The sequence below is a fragment of the Balaenoptera physalus genome, assembly GCF_965194825.1.
Source record: "Balaenoptera physalus genome assembly, chromosome: X".
In the NCBI taxonomy this organism is placed as follows: Eukaryota; Metazoa; Chordata; class Mammalia; order Artiodactyla; family Balaenopteridae; genus Balaenoptera; species Balaenoptera physalus.
This window is the reverse complement of record NC_138903.1, coordinates 117,572,605-117,594,246: the sequence shown is the minus strand read 5'-3', so window position 1 is coordinate 117,594,246 and position 21,642 is coordinate 117,572,605. Positions and strand designations below refer to the sequence as shown.

At 37.8% G+C, this 21,642-nt stretch overlaps 1 protein-coding gene across 8 annotated transcripts in view; it reads left to right on the top strand.

Annotated features, from left to right (window-relative positions):
• The window catches only part of PABIR2 (PABIR family member 2), a 79,469-nt gene that overhangs the window by 7,131 nt on the left and 50,696 nt on the right, over window positions 1–21,642 (top strand). The window contains exons 3-10 of one of the 8 annotated variants that reach the window (XM_082445428.1): window positions 511–567; window positions 871–914; window positions 999–1,053; window positions 1,327–1,428; window positions 1,814–1,899; window positions 2,433–2,497; window positions 4,964–5,060; window positions 13,756–16,499. In XM_082445428.1, the coding sequence (XP_082301554.1) occupies window positions 511–567; window positions 871–914; window positions 999–1,053; window positions 1,327–1,428; window positions 1,814–1,899; window positions 2,433–2,497; window positions 4,964–5,060; window positions 13,756–13,900 (651 nt within the window). In that variant the 3' untranslated portion in view covers window positions 13,901–16,499. The other 7 variants (XM_082445431.1, XM_082445430.1, XM_082445433.1 and 4 more) reach the window with 7 other exon arrangements.

Here is a 21,642-nt window from a genome sequence, read left to right as displayed (position 1 = left end):
CTGCATTCATTTTGGGAAAAATGTTAAAGTCAGTGCCTGTCTAGCGACAGATGGTGCTTTGAGGTTGGACACCTGGTGTACTTTCTAAAGACTGAATGTACTCGTGGGTCATTTCAAATAGGATAAAATGTTGAAACATTAGTTGCTGAATGGCTCTCAGTTTACTTACCTTTGCCTGCTTAGGAGAGGAAGACTAAAGCATTGTTTTCCAACCAGGAAATGCACAATTACCTGCTTCTTGGTTTTTGCCAGAGATGAAGGTTTTCAAGGGTTAAAATTATAATCAGTCATAATTCTTGTAACCAAATTTCTTTATCAATTACATTGTGATCAAAAAAAAAAAAAGACTGAATGTACTGCCTCTCTAGTGCATTAATGTTCAGTGATTTAAAGAGCTCGATTTCTAAGAAGAGTATGAAAAATTATCTAGGAAGAGGTTGTACACTGGCACTGACAGCAGACTGCTGCTTTGTGATTCAAAAATAGTAAATGTTTACTTTTTCTTTCCAGTTGCTGTCATCCTCACCTAATCGGATTCCTAGCAGCAGACTGCATCAAATCAAAAGGGTAAAGTTTACTTACTGGCTCAGATCTGTAATTTTCTGCATTTTACATTTTGATTTTATTTTCATTTTGCAGATTTAGATATTAAAAATGAGTCAGGCTGCCACTCTGGTTAGTTGTGGACAGGTTCAGATTCTTCTGAGTGGGCAGATAAAATACAGATGTGGTACAGGTGACAGTCTTAAAATGTCAGTCCCGCTGTACTGTGATGATGTCAAATGAGGCAGAAAAGTCCTTTTCGTTTTCTTTGAAATAGAGAACTGTGTGGATAAATTTTATGTTTTCAGCACATGTTTGCCTTTGCAGGAGGAAGGCATGGATATGATGAACAGAGAAACTGCACATGAAAGGTTAGTGCTTCATAAGAACAGGGTGTGGCCGAAGGTATGTCTTGTTTATGAGCACTAATGGCCATTCATTTTTGTCTGTTTTAGAGAAGTGCAAACCGCAATGCAGATAAGCCAATCATGGGATGAGAGCTTGAACCTGGTAAAGTTTTCACATATCTGCTTGTTGTATATTTTCTAGAACCCGCTATATTGTTCATTGGCTTCATTCATTTTTTTCATTTACCTCTGGCTCTCCTGTTTCCACATTTGAGTTCAGTGTTTTTGATCTCTGCTTTCCCACCAGAATATGAGATTGCAACTTTTTAGAGTCTATATATTTCTACTCTAAAAATGTAGGCCTATTTGTGTAGTAAAGAAGAACTGTGATGTGTTGAGTTGTGAATTATGAGGAAATAACACTTTCTGTTTACAGAGTGATAGTGATTTTGACAAGCCAGAGAAATTATATTCTCCTAAAAGGATTGACTTCACTCCGGTTTCTCCAGCACCATCACCCACCAGAGGATTTGGAAAGGTAGGTTCATTGACAAGATATTAACTCTCTTTCACACACTGAGCTGTTTACTCTCTAAAATACACACAAACACACACACACACACACACACACACACACACACAAATCACCTCAATTTTGATGAATTCAATGATTGGAAGGAAAATTAATAAAAGTCTATAGTAGTAATTTGAAAAAAATCTATCAATCTATCCATCTGTCTGTCTTTATCTATCTATCTATCTATCTATCTATCTATCTATCTATCTATCTATCTATGTATTCTCTCATAAACATGTATGAGAGACAGACAGGTAAGCAATTCTAAGGATGCTGTTGTTGTCATTTTGATGAGAACCTTTTGAAAACCGGAGCACTAGAAGTATTTTAATATGTTTTTTTCTAGCAGTGTTTTTCACCATCCTTACAAATGTTTGTGAGCAGCAGCGGACTACCACCAAGTCCCGTTCCTAGTCCAAGACGCTTTTCCAGGTAAGTAAACCTGCTTTTTAAATGTGGTTGAAAGGCTGTTCATTAAATTTGTCTCTTTGGTGAACTTCTTCCCCAACATTTTATTATGGAAATTTTCAAACAGCAAAACTGAAAGAATTTCACAGTGAACGTCCATATACCTACCACCTACATATTCTACCATTAACATTTTACCATATTTACTTTTTTGAGACTTATGCCAGTTTATGTTCAGAGGGGACACACACACTTGAAAATATATTCTTTATAAGGATAAGGAAAAAAAATTTTTTAAGATTGTAGACCAGTCAAAATCCCAAACAACTTATTAAGAAGGTTTATCTTTTTTTTTAAGCTGTTGTGGATATTTTGTCTTAGAAAACGAGTTTTTAAAATAGCTTAAAATGCCATGTTATTCCAGATTGTCATATGCCAGGTCAGATCATGCACTCAACCTTCAACACAGGCGTTGTCCATTTCTCCCTATGTGTCTGTCAATTTTATTGATTTGCCAAAAGTACTTTAATGTCATCCTGTTTGTTTATCCTTTAAAGCAGGAGAAGCCAGAGTCCAGTCAAGTGCATTAGGCCCAGTGTTCTTGGTCCTCTTAAAAGAAAAGGTATGTGTCATCCCCCTTCTGCTATTAAACGTAGTCTAGCTTGAATTACAAATTAGCATTTCTGTCTGAAATCAGTTCAAGGCATGCCTCCTTTCTTCTAAAGAAATAGTGAAATATTCTTTCCAATGTATGCTTTACTGATTCTAAATTCTGGGAATTAGTTATTTGATACTGTCTATATTTTTTTACACTCCATAACTGAATCTTATTCAGATATTCATAATATCAATATATATTCCAGAAATTTTGCCTCTCAGTGATCTGAATATAAAAGAGATATAAGTTGATACATTGCAGAAATATGTGTTAATGTCATAGCAAATAACTCCATACACATGCTGTATGCTCAAATATAAGTCACCACCAAATGAAGCCTCCCATTTGAGTCTCTATTTTGATATAATAGGGTACTCTCTTTTTTTGTGTGTGTGGTTTATAAGAAATACACTTTCTTTTTTTTCTTTTTTTAATTAATGTTTTTATTGAAGTAGAGTTGATTTACAATGCTGTGCCAAGCTCTGCTGTACAGCAAAGTGACTCAGTTATACACAGACAGACATTCTTTTTTATATTCTTTTCCATTATGATTTATCCCAGGATACTGAATATAGTTCCCTGTGCTCTACAGTAGGACCTTGTTGTTTATCTGTTCTATGTGTAACAGTTTGCATCTACTAGCCCCAAACTCCCAAGGGGTGCTCTCTTAATTACCTTATTTTAAACCACAAAGCACTAAACGAAAATGATCTCACTCAGTGCTAGTTTTAGATGCTTATAGAGGGCACCCAATGGAGTCTATTAAAAAAAAGGCAAAGAAATTTAACACGGGTTTAGTCATTATTCCTGGGGATATGACCACATGATTACAAGTGTTGGATGTCATTTTAAATGAGAGTTTTAATGATCATTTTAAAAAAGCAATTCAGTAAGTGGTTTTTTTTGTGCAGATCACCTCTGGAGCTAGTAAACAAATCAACTCTTCTAATGTTAGGTAAACGGATACTTGCAGCTTCGGCGAAGACTTTCCAGTGGTATAGCATCATACACAGATTCAAAAAGTGCTATATTTCAGACAACTTAAAATTAAAGATGGTGTGCTCTGGGGAATAGATGCTGATACAGTGACAATGTTTGTATTTAGTGAATAAATTTTATTTTATAAACTAATAGTCTTTTTCCTTAAGGCTGCAAGGAATTATTTACAATCCGAAGAACCTTCTCAGGAGCTATTATGTGAAAATAAAACTTGGAAATTAAAGCTAGTATAGTTATTAGTATTAATTTTAAATATGTTGTAGGAAGTTGATGGAATAATGTAATATGGTTGTTCAGTTTCAAAGCTATCCCAAAATATACCAGCAGATGGAGGGATTCCTTGCTAAAAAGGGCTAAAGTCTTTTGCTAATGAGGTGTTGAAAGCCCGGCAGCAGCTTTGAAAAGCCGCATATTAAAGCATGGAAAAAAGCAAATGAAAACATAACCTTTCTTGAATTTCAGTAATTTTCAGAATAGCTCCAGAGGAAAGATAATATGAATTAATTAATAATATGGGGAAAAATGAATGTTGCATTTGTTCTTCCTTGGTCTTTTTCCATCATAAGAATCTTGTAGAGGTTTAAGTTCATGGTTGCTAATTTCTTAATGGAGTGTAGGTAGGCCCATGAATTAAATTGTCTTTAACGTTCAATTTTAAAGCTCAGATAAAGAGCTTCGAAACCAAGGTATGTGCATGTTTTAAATCATAGCTTATTTGAAAAGGGGCTTTTCTGTCTAATTTAGGGTTGTTAGTCTTTGCACTCCCAGTGGCAAAATGCTAAGCATTATTTCTTCTGATGCAAAGTTTTTCTATTCCCAGTTCTGAGAAAATCTGTGGGATTGAAGTAGCCAGTACAACAACAATTTTGTGAATTAATTAATAATTGCTTTCAATTACAGATGTGCTTTCAAACTTATATTTTCTAATCTTCATTTTCACTAAGTAGCCTAAAGCAACCTTTGATTTATATGCTTTTTATCAGACTGCATGCTTTTGAATCCATTTGACTTCAACTCAGGAAATGTTCTGATATTAAAATATATAAAGTCAAGAGTCTTTACTAATCATCTAGCATAAATTATTATTCACCGTGAGCTTCAGCTATTGGGGGATACTTTATTTCTGCTGTGGTTATTAGTCTTGATTCATTTTGCCTAATGCAATCAGTGTTCTACTCTTCTATTAAAGAACCTGACTATATGGGCAGCATGCTACATACAATAAATGAGAAGGTATTTTTAGGGCTGCTGACTTTTTAGTTGAGTTTATGTGGCAGTATATTTCTTCTACATTAAAGCACATGGAAAAATAGCTTTCAAGTAACAGCTTGAAGTATTCTGATCTTTGATTAAACAAAGATCACCCCATTTTAGCAGCAAGCCTGTATCTGTAAAATTGCTTTACGGTAGCATCATCTCTTTCTGTTTTAGGTGAAATGGAGACCGAAAGCCAGCCCAAGAGGCTCTTCCAAGGCACTACCACTATGCTGTCTCCGGAGGCTGCACAATTGTCTGATCTCAGTTCATGGTAAAAAATGAAATAAAATCCAAAGGATACTAGGGAATGATGTATTTGAAAAGAACCACAGCGAAAGTATATTGTGATCATTTAAAACATATTCAACTTTTTATCCATGCTCCCTAGAGGTGAAATCTCCATGGAGATGTAGACAGTGTGAGAAACCAGATCGTTTGAAAGTCACCAGGACTTCCTTTGGAAGTGCGTGTATCTTTTTGGCACCTTCACCTTCATGCCTAGCTCCTGTTAGGTCAGCCTCTCAATAGGTGCTAATGGTGTGGGAGAGTGTCAACAGCTGGATGGCATGAGAAGGAGCTTCTGGGTTGCCCTGGGGAATATGCCTTGATTGTAGCTGCTCTGCCTGCCTTTTGTATTATATCCTTTTAACTTAGCAGAGAACACCGGCATTCTCTTAAGCATGGCCTTTTCTAAACAGCACTATCTGTTGTTATAAAATCTTTTTGAAAATTTTGGGGTGTTCCATCACAATAGTAACTAAGGTTTCGTTTAAATAGTAACACTTGAAGATTCCTGTGGTCTGTTCACATAACTGTTTTTTAGTCTTTTAGTCTTACTCAGCCGAGTTTAGATGTCTAACTTAAGGCCCTTTCGTGTTTTTGTGTGTAAGTTAACTTCTTTTCCTGTACCCGAATTTGAGTACTAGGATGAGTTGAGTACTTGGATGCCAACATACGTACTGGAAGGAAGAGAAAGGGGTACTAGCAGTGGCCAGGTGATATTTTGAAATCTCTCAGTACGTTTCAGTCAGCTTACTGAGCACCCACGTTCTGGGTGCAATTGTGTAGTGCCTTGCAGAACTTTGTGTTCCCTGAATTTTATGGCTAAGGTTCTTTTTTTTTTTAAGAACCCCAGAGGGCGTTCACTTTAAAATAAAAAAGATGGTGCTCTCTAAATGGAAGAATCCTGTTAAGCCACTTATAAGTTATACAGACTGACTATTCCTTCTTTCCAGATCACTTATTCGTTGTTTTGTCCAAGGTAACCTCTACTTCTAGTTGACCCAAGAAGTCACAGATTATTCTAGCTCATTAGACTCGTTGATCAGTACCATTCTGACCTTGGAACAGATGCCTTTTAGATAGTTCTAGCTATTTTCAGCCCCACACTCTCTCTTCTCTCTCATCCCTGTCTGTCCTTGGTAGCTCAGTGCTAAATTTGGTACAGAATGCCTTTCCAGGTATGTAGATGATTGCAAAGAGAAAACTTCTAAAGCTTGTCAAGAGGACTAGTGGGTGAAACTCTATACTGAGTGGAAACTGCGTATCACTTTTATGGTAAAGTGTGTTTTAATATAGGCACATGACATTATAAATAGATTTCCTTACACAGTTACTAACCAACTAACCAAGTTCATGTTAAAAGATATGAAAGCATTCGCCAAGCTAAAAACATACAGGGTGAGGTGATTTTTTTTTTTTAAATATTGCTGTAGGCTGACTGTGCTTGATGCTATGAGACAGGTTCACACTAATGAGTAAGGAAGGACAGAGAATATATGGCATTTACCAAGGGTCTTCTCCCCTTGTTCAGACGTTTATTCCTCTGAGCAGCACAACCTAAGCTGTCTATGATGGTGGCTGTTGTGAGGCTTCTATTTTATTTTATTTTTTTTTGGCCGTGCCACGTGGCTTGCAGAATCTCAGTTCCCTGACCAGGGGTTGAACCCAGGCCACGGCAGTGAAAGCCCAGAATTCTAACCACTGGGCCACCAGGGAACTCCCATGAGGCTTCTATTTCTATTGCCACCACCTCCATTCTCCGTAGACATGTGACTGGCTGTGGGAGCCCTGGGAACATCAACATTGGGGATGAAGGGCACTTCTGATCTGTAAACACAAAAAGTGTCGCCTCACACTGGAGAGATTTGCTTTATTCGTGGCTGCTCATAGAGTGCTAACAAGCCAACATATGGCTCAAGTAATATATTAAAAAGAAACTTATTACTCAAAATTCACAAAACTCACTGTCAAAGATATTTAGGTGATTAAACTTTCAAGCGATGATTTTAGTAAGTTTGGAGCATCTGGACTTCTGAGGCTGTTAAAGCTGACAATCGCACTAAGACTTTTGCAACACCTTGTGTACTAAGATTGCTGACATTTATGTCTTAAAATTAACAGAATTTAAATATGAGTTATTCATGATATGTAAAATTGGATTCTGCTTTTGCAGAAACTTTTTTTTCCTATCTCTTGAAAGCAGCTTCATTGATCAGACATCCATATTCTTAGAAATGGGGACAGAGACAGGAGCTAGCTGTTGCCAAGGATAACAATCTACTCGATAACTAAGGAAACCATTTTTATACATTTTAGGGAGAGAAAAGGTATCAGATCATCAGTAGGTATTATCTCATCATTTCAATCATTATAGTTTGTTCCCTGCCCCACTCCATAAAGAAGAGATGTGTTTTAAAACTTTAAAGTTTATACAGTAGATAATGATCTTTAAAAGCTTGCATCTTTGAAGTATAAATTGTCAATAAGTGTGAAGTTTGAGTGTTGACCCATATGGAGTTTGTGTCTGGTGTGCCAACTGCTATGCAAAGGAATAGTGGGCCTCCTTTTTATAAACCCATTTATTTATTTATTTATTTATTTATTTATTTATTTATTTATTTATTTATTTTAGTGATTGAATCTTTTTAAAAAAATTTGTTTATTTTATTTATTTATTTTTGGCTTTGTTGGGTCTTCATTGCTGTGCGCTGACTTTCTCCAGTTGTGGCGAGCGGGGGCTACTCTTCCTTGCGGTGCACGGGCTTCTCATCGCGGCGGCCTCTCTCGTTGTGGAGCACAGGCTCTAGGCGCGCGGGCTCTAGAGCGCAGACGCAGTAGTTGTGGCGCACGGGCTTAGTTGCTCCATGGCTTGTGGGATCCTCCTGGACCAGGGCTCGAACCCGTGTCCCCTGCATTGGCAGGTAGATTCCTAACCACTGTGCCACCAGGGAAGCCCTATAAACCTATTTTTTACTAAAAATTCTTCAATCTTTGCCAACTAAATCTGGGGAACTTTGTTAACCACAAGGTAGGAATTATGTCATTCTGCATTTAGTCCTTAGGAACATCAAGAGTTTGACCATAGCTCAGAAGTACACCTTTACATGGCGCTTTGATTCTTTTTTTCATGCTGGGAACTGTTCTGCTCCTCATTCTTTTGGGAATAAGACTATCTGTGGCATATAAAATAAAGGAGTTTTCAGGGCTGCTAGCCACGTAGTGAAGATTAAGTGATAGTCTATTTCTCCTACAGAAAAGGAAAAAGTCTTCCATGAAATTTCTTGCCCAGTGCCTTAGTGTTAACAGGACTGCTGACTTAACCTTTATGGTTTTATTTTAGCATTTTTCATTAGACTTATCTCAGTGATTTTTAACATTATTTTTAATGTATGTGTCACGGCAAGAAAATTTTATCATGAGTATGTTACATGTACAAAGAATAAGGTAATCATTATTTATTATGACAGAAATGTTCACATATACTTGAAGATGTTTATATGAGCAGCTTAGACTTCTGTGCTGATATTCTTTTTCTGGTGATTAAAGAGTAGTGTTTTTAATTAAAATTTTTTTCTTCCAGTTTTATTGAGTATAATTGACATACAACACTGTATAAGTTCAAGGTGTACAGCATAATGACTTGACTTACGTACGTCATGAAATGGTGACCACAATAAGTTTAGTGAACGTCCATCATCTCATATAGATACCAAATTAAAGAAATAGAAAAAGAATTTTTTCCTTGTGATGAGACCTCTTAGGATTTGACTTTCTTAACTTTCATTTGTAACGTATAGCCATGTTCATTATCTTGATCATGTTGTACGTTACATCCCTATGTGCTGATACTTTAAAACTCCTATCCCCAAAGTGACAGTGGAACTGATCACATTTAACTATGTGATCTTAAAAACCTAGAGGCTATACAGCAAGATAATGCTGGGTCTTCGTAAGGTAAGATAGTAGAGAGTAGAGAACAAACCCTATGGACCAGTTTAACCCACACCAAGGGGTAGGGGGATGCCCTGTAGTCTTACCTTATACTAAAATCTGTGCTGGGGCTGATAGGGCTGCGGCTGATTTCTAGCGTATTTACCTGCCTGCCATTTATCTGATAGAACCCAGTTTACTGACTGGACAAGGCACAAGAGTGGCTCCACCAGATGGGTGATAGCATGAGTCACACTGGACAACCTAATTTTGTTGTTACTTTATCACTGAATGTTTTAATGATTCCCTTATACTTTCTCCCTTAGTTTTTTTAGACAGAGGGCACTACTTTAGCTGTCATAAGTATTTTTGGTGGTGTGGTTCAAATACTGCCTCAGTTGGTATAGTCAGTGGCTGAAATGAATTAGTTTACTTTTGTTTCACGTACTCCTGTGTCCAATTTGAATTGTCTAAGTCCTTTGCTTTCCTGCCGTTGTTTGGCTTTGGGCCACTAGTCTAAGGCTCATTAGCACCTCCATCAGAGCTTAAACTAGGAAAGAAAAAAAGAGAGAAACTTAAATTGGACCACGCTTTGTTGCTTTTTGAAGCCCTGGTAGAAGGTTTAATAGCAGACACAGTGAAAATCACTTTTGTACAGTGATCTCTCTGGAATTACAAAATCACGTTAAGTCTTGCTTGTGGATATATTAACAGTGGGTAATTTGTGACCTGTAGTCTCTGCTTCCAGGACCAAGTATAGTAGTGCCAGATTAATTAGAACAGAAACTAGATTTTAGTTTAGTGAAAATACCTGGTTAAAGTTTTACCAGGCTCTGAATTTAAATTGCACTGGAGACTAAATGCAAGTATGCTATTTTTCTGTCAATGAAACACAATTATATATGTTTACAGTTAATAATTGAGAAGAAATTCTTGAAAAATATATATTCTTGAAAAAATATATGAAGTGAAATGTTCAGACTCATTTTTTTCTTGGTAACTTCCCCATTAGCTTATTTCTTTAAGGTAATCAACAGCATTAGAAGACAGATTTCACGGCGAGTCACGTTCTATGTTTTTGAATGAATACAGGATTCACCTAAGCAAGCAGGTTTTATGGCAAATGGAATCTTTTAACCCAGGGCTCACCATAAGTCTGGTTGGAATAAGAAAGTATTTATATTCAGATTATCTGCTTGGTGGCCAAATTTTAATCTAAGCCTGTTTCTTCCTGCCAAGTAGCAGAGAGCGTGTCCTTCGGCTTCCCAGCCAATATGTGCTTTAGGAAAGTAAATTCATTTCAGTATTAGTCTAGGCAAAATGCTGCAGGAGGAAAATCACATATGTTCCAAAGGCAAATATAAAGGTCTTTTGATTTTCCAATGTCTTAGATTATCTGTGCAACTTTCTTTCAGTACTTTGAATAATTCATATTTTAGACCCATTTTGCCATTTGGTTGAAAAAATACCAGAGCCAACTAAATTTTCCAAACTTCTTACTTAAAAGTGGTATTATTAATGATGCATTTGACAGCAGAAAGTGTAGAGTAGGAGGACTGTGGAATATACTGTTTCCATTTTTATTGGGTTGGCCAAAATGTTCCTTCGGTTTTTAAGTAAAACTAAAAGACATATTTTTCATTTTCACCAAGAACATTATTGAACAACGTATTCACTGTTTTGTTCCACTACCTTCTGCCATTTTTCAGGCAACTTCATAATTTCATTTACCCAAAACTTTTTATCTTTTTGTGCAAAGCACTGTTCCAGGTGCCTTTTACAGTCTTCCAGGGAATTGAAATTTTTTCCATTAAGAGAATTTTGTAAAGACAGAAATCAATGGAACTCCGAAGGTGCAACGTCTGGTGAATATGGCGGATGAATCAGAACTTCCCAGCCAAGCTGTAACAAAGAAACCTGGTCCTCAAAGAAACATGCTGTCTTGCGTTATCCTGATGGAAGATTATGCGTTTTCTGTTGACTAATTCTGGACGCTTTTTGTCAAGTGCTGCTTTCAGTTGGTCTAATTGGGAGCGGTACTTGTTGGAATTAATCGTTTGGTTTTCCAGAAGGAGCTGATAATAGACGACTCCCTTCCAATCCCACCATATACACACCATTACCTTCTTTGGATGGAGACCGGCCTTTGGTGTGGTTGGTGGTGGTTCATTTCACTTGCCCCACGATCTCTTCCGTTCCACATTGTTGTACAGTATCCACTTTTCATCGCCTGTCACAATTTGTTTTAAAAACAGAACGTTTTCATTACGTTTAAGTAGAGAATTGCATGCAGAAATACTGTCAAGAAGTTTTTTTTCTGCTTAACTTACGTGGAACCCAAACATCAAAGCGATGAACGTAACCAAGCTGGTGCAAATGATTTTCAACGCTTGATTTGGATATTTTGAGTACGTCGGCTATCTCCCGCGTGGTATAACATTAATTGTTCTCAATTAATGTCTCAATTTGATCACTATCAACGTCAACTGGTCTACCCGACTGTGGAGCATCGCCCAGCGAGAAATCTCCAGCACAAAACTTTGCAAACCACTCTTGACACGTTTGATCAGTCACAGCACCTTCTCTATACACTGCACAAATCTTTTTTTGTGTTTCAGTTGTGTTTTTAACCTTTCTTGACATAATAAAGCATAATATGCCGAAAATGTTGCTATTTTCTTCCATCTTCAATATTAAAATGGCTACACAAAAATTCACCAATTTTGATATTTTTTAAATGCACGCTGATACGACAGCTGTCACAACACAGTCTAACAAAATTGTTTCGAATGAAGTTAAGGATGACTAAGTGCTACTAGAGCCATCTTATGGAAAAAACCGAACGAACCTTTTGGCCAACCCGATATTTTTACTTTTCCAAAGCCTATTTGTATTCTGTTTCCATCTGAAAACAATCCACAGGCAAAAGAAAGAAATGACATTTTGAAGAAATATAAGAGTAGAGAAGCTGGGTTGGGGGAAGCTACATTTTATTAAGGGTGGTACAGAGGCCAGAAACTTCCAAATGTATCATAGGTTGCTTAACAGTGGGAATACATTAACTTGGAAATTCATAAAAACGATAATATTAAAGACATAATATTGAGTTTCAGGGCAGTTTAGACCAGGATGGGCTTTTGCAAAGGAGCTAGTGATCAAACTTAAACTAGAACCTATATTTGCTGATTCACAAGTCCTTCTCCAATTCTATGCTTTGTTTCCTTTTCAAAAATAAAAAAGTATGTCTGTGTAGATCCTAAAACTGCCTGACTCCCTCGCCAGCTTTCTCTCATCATGTTCTCCATGCTCTCTGTGCTATAGCCATACTAGCCTGGTTTTGGCTCCTAGAAATACCCTTGCCTCTTCCCCAACTTTACCCAGTTAAGGCCTACTCATCTTTCAGACAACTGCTCAAATATCACTTTGGGGGAGGCTTGTTCCTCCGTATTCCTCCAAATTAGATCAGGTCACCCATGTTATATACTCTCAGAGTCCCTTGTATCTTTACTGCTTTGATCACAAATTATAATTATATATTTATTAGCATGATTATATAACTGTCTCCTGTACTATACTGTAAATTAGATGAGGGCAGGGATCATGTCTGTCTTACATACCACTGTATTTCTAATATCTGGCATACATTCTGCACTTGGTAGGTACTCAGTAAATATTAGAAGAAATGAAATGACTGAATGAGTGAATTCGGGCCAAATATAGAGCACAGAGCTTACATGTTGTACTGATGGGTATCATAGCCAGGAAGGCAGCCTCATGTCAGATTGTGAAGGCTGGCAATTGTGAATGCTAAAGTCTGTAGCCAGATTCATGAGGCAGGCTGGCTTGATTGTTGGGAGCCCTGGGAGCCTGGGCTGGATGGGTCAGGTATCCCCAGGTTGGGTTCTAGAGGCTCTTGATGACCAGATCAGGAGTCTTAGTGGAAGGACAGGAGCAGAAGCCAGTTGTCAGGATTAAAGAGGCAAATGGGCTGTGAGGGTATTGGGTCTGTGGATATAGAGCATTCCTATTAGAAGCTTGACTGGAAGTTAACTGAAGGGATCAAAGAAACAAGTCTTTTAGAAATAGGAGGGAGACCTTTGAGTTTTGAAAGCAAGAGGAAAGGAAATAGTCTAAGAAATTCATAAAATGAGAAGAACATAAAAGGCAAATAATGGAGGAAATTAGAAAAAAAATGTGTATTTGAGTCGAAGGCCTCTTGGGAGTGAGGAAGTGATAAAATCTAGATCAGTTGAAAGACTGTTCTGGAATGGAAGGACCATGAAGCAGTATACTTGCTAGAATACTTCCAACAGTCCAGAGTACCTCAGCGAGTAACCACTCCTCTTACTCGAAGGCTGAAGGTAAGAAGAGAAATATAAAAATAAAAAAAAATTTTTAAAGAAGAGAAATATAAGGGTAGAAATCGCTTGAGCTGAAGGTAGGGGAACTCCCTCACGGAAACCATGACATGTCAAGAGGAACACTTACTGGTATGTTGGACCTTTTGGTGCCTCTAGGAGAGCGCCCAAATGATACAGAACCTTGCGTGTCTTAACTTGGGATTTCTCTGACATTGTCCTCTCCCAGGTATCTGAATATAGTACATTCTCTAGTTTTGCTGTTGCTTTTATGCTTTTTATGATTTACCAATGCTGTACTGATCCGTGAGTTCTTGAAACCATGTCATTGCATGTTATGTTTGCCTTTACCCTGATAGATGCATCTGCTTATAATTCTTTTTGCTTTGTCCTCAGTTCAGATATTTTGGATGGCAGTAGTAGCAGCAGTGGCTTGTCCTCAGACTCACTGGCTAAAGGCAGCACAACCGCAGAGGCTCCAGTAGCATGCTCCAATTCATGCTCTCCGTTCATCTTGATGGATGATCTCTCACCCAAGTGACTTACCCATTTCTGATTCAGTGTTCTAACTGCTGTTTCCTGCAGAAAACATTCAGGGAGGAACACAGGGAACTTTGATCCGTAATGAGGATTAAAGTGTTACTGATCTAAACCATTTTGATGCCGTTCTTTTTTGGCACTTCTCTAAAGTTTGATTTTTTGAGTGTAGTAACCTTACTTAGGTCTCTTTTTGCTGATCTCATTTTGAACTAGTAACGAAATCTCAAATACTCATTTTTGATTGCTTAGAGTACATATATATATATATATTTTTTTTTCCTCAGTGCTTCAAAGAGCACCTATTTTAGAGTCTATACACTTAAGGAAAGCACTAATATGTATTTTCGGCAATGGTTCTTTTTCCCAGCAGTGTCATGACAGCTAGAGTTGATCAGAAATTCTCTTGCTTGAGAGATTTTTGTTGTTGTTGTTCTCTGTTGACTACATAAGTCTCAAATCTCTTTATCTCACAATATTAGATGAGTTGCTTTTGATATAAATTTTTATTTTTCTGCATCAGCTTAAAGTACATTATTTTGTTTCCCTTTCCTGTTTGAGCTGCTTCCTTGCCATTTCTCACAAAGGGGAAAAAACATGTCGTTGCTTTCATTACTGTGCATATTGCTTCTTTGCTGTTGGAGTGTAGGATACAAGGATTGATTTTAGTGCTGAGAATGTAAACGGACTTAACAGGATGCCGGGATTAGTCACCACAGCTTCTTATGACTTAGCTACCCCAGTTGATATTGTTCTCCTCAAACCTGTTGCCCTAAGGAATATATAAAATATTGTTAATGTTTCTAGGTGGTGTTATCAAGGAGAAGAAATTCCTGCCTTGACCAGATGTGTGGAGCATCTACAAATGAATGAATAATGTTATTTACACACAAACCACTGTGTAGAAAAGTGTACACGGAGCTTGACAGCTTGTCTTGGGTGGTGTAATGAGGCCTGAGGGGCCTTGGGGTTCAGTGTCATGCTGTAAAGATGTATATCATAAGGTAGGATAGAAAAGGGGCTCTGTGTCTGATTGCCACATACCGTTTTGATTGCTGCTTCTTTCTGATTACTTTTTCGTCATTGGAGTTGTTTGTTTTGTTGTGTGGTGAGTGGTGTTGTCGACTGTATTTTGGTTATTGTGTTGCCCCCAGAATCAGAGTCCAGTTCTTATACATGCTGTCTTATAGGAAGCGCAGTTTAATATCTACGAGGAAGCTTTTAGGAGCTGCCAAAGTCAATGTCATCGTGCATTCTGCTTTTAAGAAGCTGTTTGAGCTGTCAACAGTGTACATGATAGTAAGTCTGCGGTACCATAAGTTATTTAACATTTAAAAGAGGAAAATCCCGATAGAGCTATTTTAAAACCTGAGTGTAATCTATTGCCGTGTTATTTATTATTTAAAACTGTGTGCAAAATGTCTGTTGTGATAGATTTCTTTTAATGGTCAGACATCGTGGTTGGATTGTCTGTATTTAACATGCAAATTTGCCTGCTAGGACCATAATATTCCATTTTTAAATGAATGTAAGAAATGAAAACTACTGCATTTGTGTCTTTTGAAGGCAAAGGTCGTTGAATTTTAAAGGAAGATGATGTGCTTTGAGGGTACCCACAGACTAGTAATACTGTAGGGCTTGAAGGGAAACCTATTCTCTCTGAATTATAAGAGAGCATCACTTAGCTTGCAGTAAGTAGTTCTGTTGTAGCATCAGCTGTGTTGTTTATTTTAAATTGTGATAACTGCCATAATGGCCATTAATGGCTTTATTTCTCATATTGACTTTCATCTGTGCAAAGTCCATAATCCTTCAAACCTAACATGAATGTATATATTATGAAGATTGTTCTCTAGTATGTCATTTTAAAGAAAAATTACATCAGTGGTATGCAGTGTGTTTATTCTGTTTGTGAAAGAACCATGTTAAAAGTCTCTGCCTATATAAATACTGAGAGATGGTTTTCTCCTATAGGGTATTTATCCACCAGCTCTCTACTGTCTTCTTTGCCTTAAAGGGACACTTTTGGCCATCATTTTTTGGCTCTAATTTAGGACTCTTAAGACATAACCTTTAGAATGTAATGATATTTAAATTTATTTTAAATAAAATAAATTTATTTTGGGGTAGAATTGGGACAGGAAAATGAAATTGTTCCTCTGTTATGAGAACTAGGAGGCAAGGTAACTGACTTTACTGTTTAAGCCAAGGTTCATTTTTATTGTTTAAAGTGACTAGAAAGTTAAGTTTGTGCAGGGGTTGTTTCGGATTACATAAAAGATAGACATGCTAACCTTCAGGTGAGCTTTGTTGACAGTACTCCTTTATTTTTATATAAAGTCTAATATTTGAAAAGTGATCATTGTTATAAAGTAAAATTCTCTCTTCCTATTCTAATATATCATATTTCAGGCTTCTATTTGAAAACAAGTGTAAGAGATGATATGATAAGAAAATTTAATAGATGCTCTTTTTGCTTGACTGACATATAATCACTGTGTTTCATGATAACTGCTTTTGGAATAATAAGAAGTTTTGTGAACTGCTGACCTTGTGTATATCTTAGAGTGCAAATTTAATAAAGTGTGTACACATGCATAAAATTCTGTAAAATTTTTAAGCCTATCCATATCCCAGTATTGCATTCTCTGTGTCTAATTGCAGTCAAGTTTTGAATAAAAGGATATCGGGAACACAAAAGAACTAATAGCTGTTTTGAAGTTTGGGTTGTTTCCCAAAACAAAGAGAAACCTCTCCACATAATCTGTCAAATTTTCAAGAGCATTTTGTAGAATTTGACAATTTAGAAGGTTCTTGCCAATTTAGAAGGTTCTTGCCAAGGCTACACATATTTCTTACTTGTTTTGGATTTATTTTATCTTGTGTTTTTTTTTTTACATATTCATAGGACTCTAGATTGTTTTTGGAGCAAGATGGCGGGGGTGGGTAGACAGGCAAAAAATAAAAGCCTTTCATGCATGACTCAGGTTTTAAACACTCACTTTTCTTTTCAGTATTTAAAAAATACATGAACTATTTTATTTCACACTTACAGAAAAGTTGCAAGAATAGCCCGAAGAACTCCCATATATTTTTCACCCAGGTTCCTCAGTTGTTGATATTTAACCACATTAGTTTTACCATCCCTCCCACTCGCTTGTATGTATGTATGTCTGTATGTGTCTTGTATATTTGTATGTGTGTGTCACGTTTTTTCTGAACCATCTGAGAATAAGATATAGACATGATACCCCATTACTCTTAAGTGCTTCAGTGTAAATTTCCCAAAGACAAGGACATTTCTACATGACCACATTGCAGCTATCAAAATCAGGAAATTAACCTTGATACAAAACTATCCCACCTAGTGTACAGACCCCATTCATATTTTGCCTGTGGTCCCAATAAGGCTCTTTTAGCAAGAGGGAAAAAAATTTTCTTCTGGCCCAGGATTCTATCCAGGATTATGTGTTACACTTAGTCATTATGTGTCTTTAGTCTCCCTCAATCTGGAAATCCCCCCGTCTTTCCTTGTCTTTTGTGATCCTTATGGTTTTGAGAAGTACTAGCCAGTTATTTTGAAAAATGGCCTTCAATTTAGGTTTGACTGATATTTCCTCGTTACTAAATTCAGGTTATGCATTTTGGGCAGAAATACCACAGAAGTGGTGTTGTGTTCTCAACATCTCATTGCAGGAGGCACACGGTACCACTTCGTCCTATTACTGGTGACCCTTGATCCTTTGGTTAAGGAGGCGTCTGCTGTGTTTCTCCACTGCATAGTTAGCGTTTTCCCTTTGAAATTGGTAGCATATTTTGTGTGGAAGTACTTTGAGACTATAAATATCCTGGTTTTTCATCAAACTTTCCCCCAGTAATTTTAGTATCTGTTGCTCTTTCTTGCCTGCTAGTGTTATGATGACTTATTCCTTCTACACCTATTAATTGGCATTCAAGTGTAAAGAAGAAGTTTCCCTTCTCCACCATTTATTTGATCATTGTGGACTCGTGGACTCCTATTTTAGTCAGTGGGTTTTTATTCATAACTATGACTTTTTTTTGGATATTCATATCTCAGATATGGACAGTGAGAGTCCCTCCGAGCTGGCTGCTATGTCCTTTTGGCAAATCTATCATTTTTTGAGCAGTGTTTTACTTTCTGGCATAAGATGTCCCAGATTCATACTTTCCTTGCCCCAGCCCTGCGATCAGCTGTTTCTCTAAGGAGCCTTGATTCCTTTTAATAGAGAATGGTATTTGGTACAATTACCAAAATACAGGCACTAGGTATAATCACTGCTACTTGAGCATTATGGTTTAAAGGCCCCCTCGGGACTTCCCTGGTGGCCTAGTGGTTAGGATTCTGGGCTTTCACTGCCATGGCCTGGGTTCAGTCCCTGTTCGGGGAACAGATCTTGCAAGCTGTGCGGCACGGCCGAAAAAATAATAATATTAATAAATAAAGGCCCTCTCAACACAGAAAATACATGTAAATGTATATTTATATATACACACATATGTATATCTGATCATCTATTAAAGATCATGAGTTCAAACTGGTATCTCCGATTCCAGTTCAACACTACAGGTTCATTCCAGCATCCGGCCTATCCATATTTGTAACTATTCTCGGATAGTGACAAGCCTGTTTCCCTTTATCCTCAATACAATTGCTCATTTCTCCTGTATGTAACCAATTTCTGACCCTGACACATCAATGCCCCCTCGGCCCCTCCAGCCCTGGCTGCCTCCATAGGAGGAAGGGAAAGGGAATAGTATTCTAAATACTCAAGTTTTAAATATCCCTTTCTCACACGCACCCCAGCCATCCCCAGGCTTCTCTTCCTCCATGTTTACCTGTTCATAGCTCATGGATTTCTTATATTCATCAATTTAAAAGTGTTTATTGAGCCCTGTGCTGGGAACTGTAAATGCAGATGCAGTCAGTACCTTCAAGGTGACCAGCCTAGTGGAATAAACAGAAGTACACTGACCATTAGAAGCACCGATTCTAGTGTTTTGGGGAGCACGAAGGGAGAGCACCCAGCATGGCCCGGGCTGTGCTTCTGGAGTCCTTCCCAGAATAGGTAACACTGAAGCTGAATCGAACAGCAAACCTCAGGTGGAGGGAGAAGTGAGAGGGAAATAGGCTACAGGAAGAAGAGACCAAGGCACCCTCACAGTCATACAAGTAATTTGCTAACATGAGAAATGGGGTTGCAGAGGGAAATAGAGGCACCTCTGGTCTTTCAGGATTTGGGAGTCTTTAGCTTATGTAGGTGGGAGCTATGGGTGTAGACGTAAGAAGGGAGATTTATGGCGAAGAGGGTTAAGGACAAAATCCTGACAAGCATCAACATACAAGAGGCAGGTTGAAGGAGAGCTGGGGTGGCAAGAGGGGTAGGAGAAAACCTTGGAGAAACCAGCTAATGCTGTCAGCAAAGCTAAGGAGGGAGTCGTGTCACTTAAGATGAGGATGCAAAACTTCCCATTGGATCCGATCATTAGGAAGTCCCCTAGAGACTTTCATGAGTGTACTTTTGGTGAGGTGGAAGGGGCAAAAGTCAGATTGCAGTGGCTTGAATAAACAGGGGTTTAGGAAATGGAGATAGACAGTACAGTCTGTGCCCAAATCTTCTAACTTCGTCTTTCTCTTCTTTCCCTATTCGTGCTCAATTACAATACGAAATTGTTCCCATGTTCTCCCCTGTATCCTCAGCGCTGTATCTACAACATAATAGTCACTCAATAAAATTTTGTTGAACAATAACCCCCCTCCCCCCGCTCTAACCCACAGAGGGAGCCGAAAGATACTCACTCCAACCTGTAGAGGGAGCTGAAAGAAAGTCACGGGGGAGGGTTAACCTATAGAAGGAGCTGGAAGAAACTCCCAGAGCAGTGCTAACCACACACTCTGACCTCTAGGAGGAGCACCAAGCTTCTTGTGTTCCAGGCATTCCTGAGGAAAACTTGCATGAGGAATCTTCATCAAGGAGTACTCCGTTTAGATAATAGTTATTCATATGTACCTAATATGTACCTTCTGTTTGTGGCATGTGATACCAATTTTCCATTTATGAAAGTGATGTGAAGTGTTCTGTTAAAATAAACTTAGCAAATAATACTTTTAAAGATGTATTTTAAAGATAAATATAACAAAGAAAAAGTGAGTTCACTAAGAGAAACATCTTCAGTAAACAGGAGTGAGTAATAGCTAGCTAGATATAGCCAAAATCTTCAAAGTAAAATATAAATCAGAACTTTGATCCAGGATTGGATTGGGTCACAGTGATGTGTGGAATTGTTGGTATGGAGAGGTTAAAAGCTGTTGAGTCTGTGTGAAATGCTCTTTGGGGTGCCTCTTTGGAGCCTCTTTCTGGGATTCTGATTCTGCTAGCTCTTCTCCTACGAAGTGTGGCAAGAGAAGTCTGGCATCTCTTCTTTAGCTTCTGAGGAGAAGACACTCCCCCTCACCTTGTAGATCAAAGGGGAACTTGGTTGGGGCTCAGGGAGAAGAGGCCTAAAAAGCACTTGAGATCTGATTTCCTAGGTCCTGGTTTGCTTGGAACTGGAGGGTTTTCTGGGGACTTTCAGTGCTAACACAAGGAAAATCCTGGGCAAACTGGGACCAATCAGTCACCCTAAATGGTTTCTTGCCTTCCCTAGGTGTGGTTTTCCTTCAGTTTGTTTCCTTAACCATCTCTTCTGACTAAAGTAGTGGTGAGAGCTCCAAAGCTAAGGTCAGAATGTAGCCCTCAGAGAAAGAAGCTTCTAGTCTGGGTCACTGAGGCCTGCCCGCTTTGGGCAAAAGGAAGTTTTAGTCTAATCCTTTCGGTGACTACACTGAAGTCTGAGGTGAAAGACTGAGCTAGGTAAGTGTTTCTTTGTCTGAATCTATTCTTCAGACATTCATCTCCCTCCAGGACCTATGGGGTCAGATTGGGAGGACGGGGGACTGGCTATTGTAGGTAGTGGTCAAGAATTTTAGGATTTAAAATCCTGATGTTGTATATTTCCTCCTCTAAGACAAAACTAACATTTCATAGCAGTGTTTAAAATTATTTTCTTTTTTAAAAGTGTCTTCATTATTTTTATTCATTTTAAAATTATAAATTGTGAAGGGAAAAATTCATTATAAAGTTTAAACCTTATAGAAGTATGCAAAGTAAATAAATGCCTCCCCCCATAGCCTTTTCATCCATAAATAGTTTGATTTGTATACCTAATTACCTTTTTCTATATATATGTGAACATATTTATAACAGACACACATGCATATTTTAACACTTTATTGAAGTATAACATACATACAAAAAAGTGTACAGCTTGATGAATTATTACAAACTGGATGGTCTGTGGAATGTTCTGTGTGATCTGGATGATGGTTACATGGGTTTATTGTTTGTGATCATTCACAGGGGGTGAATGGCTAGAAATGGGCATTAGGGGGCGCCTCAAGTGTTCTGGAGTGTTCTGTGTGACCTGGGTGATGGTTACATGGGTTTATTCAGTTTGTAGTAACTTACCGGGTGGGAAAGGCTGGATGCAGGCATTAGGGAATGCTCCCGGATTTCTGGGATATTCTATGTCAGCCTGGGTGATGATTTATGGGTTCATTTTTAGCAATTGTATAGTATTCCTGTGTATGAACATTCCATAATTTATTTAACTAATCCTTAACTGATGGTCATTTAGGTTCCTTATACTTTATTAGTATACACAAGTAATATCTTTGTAAGTATTTCT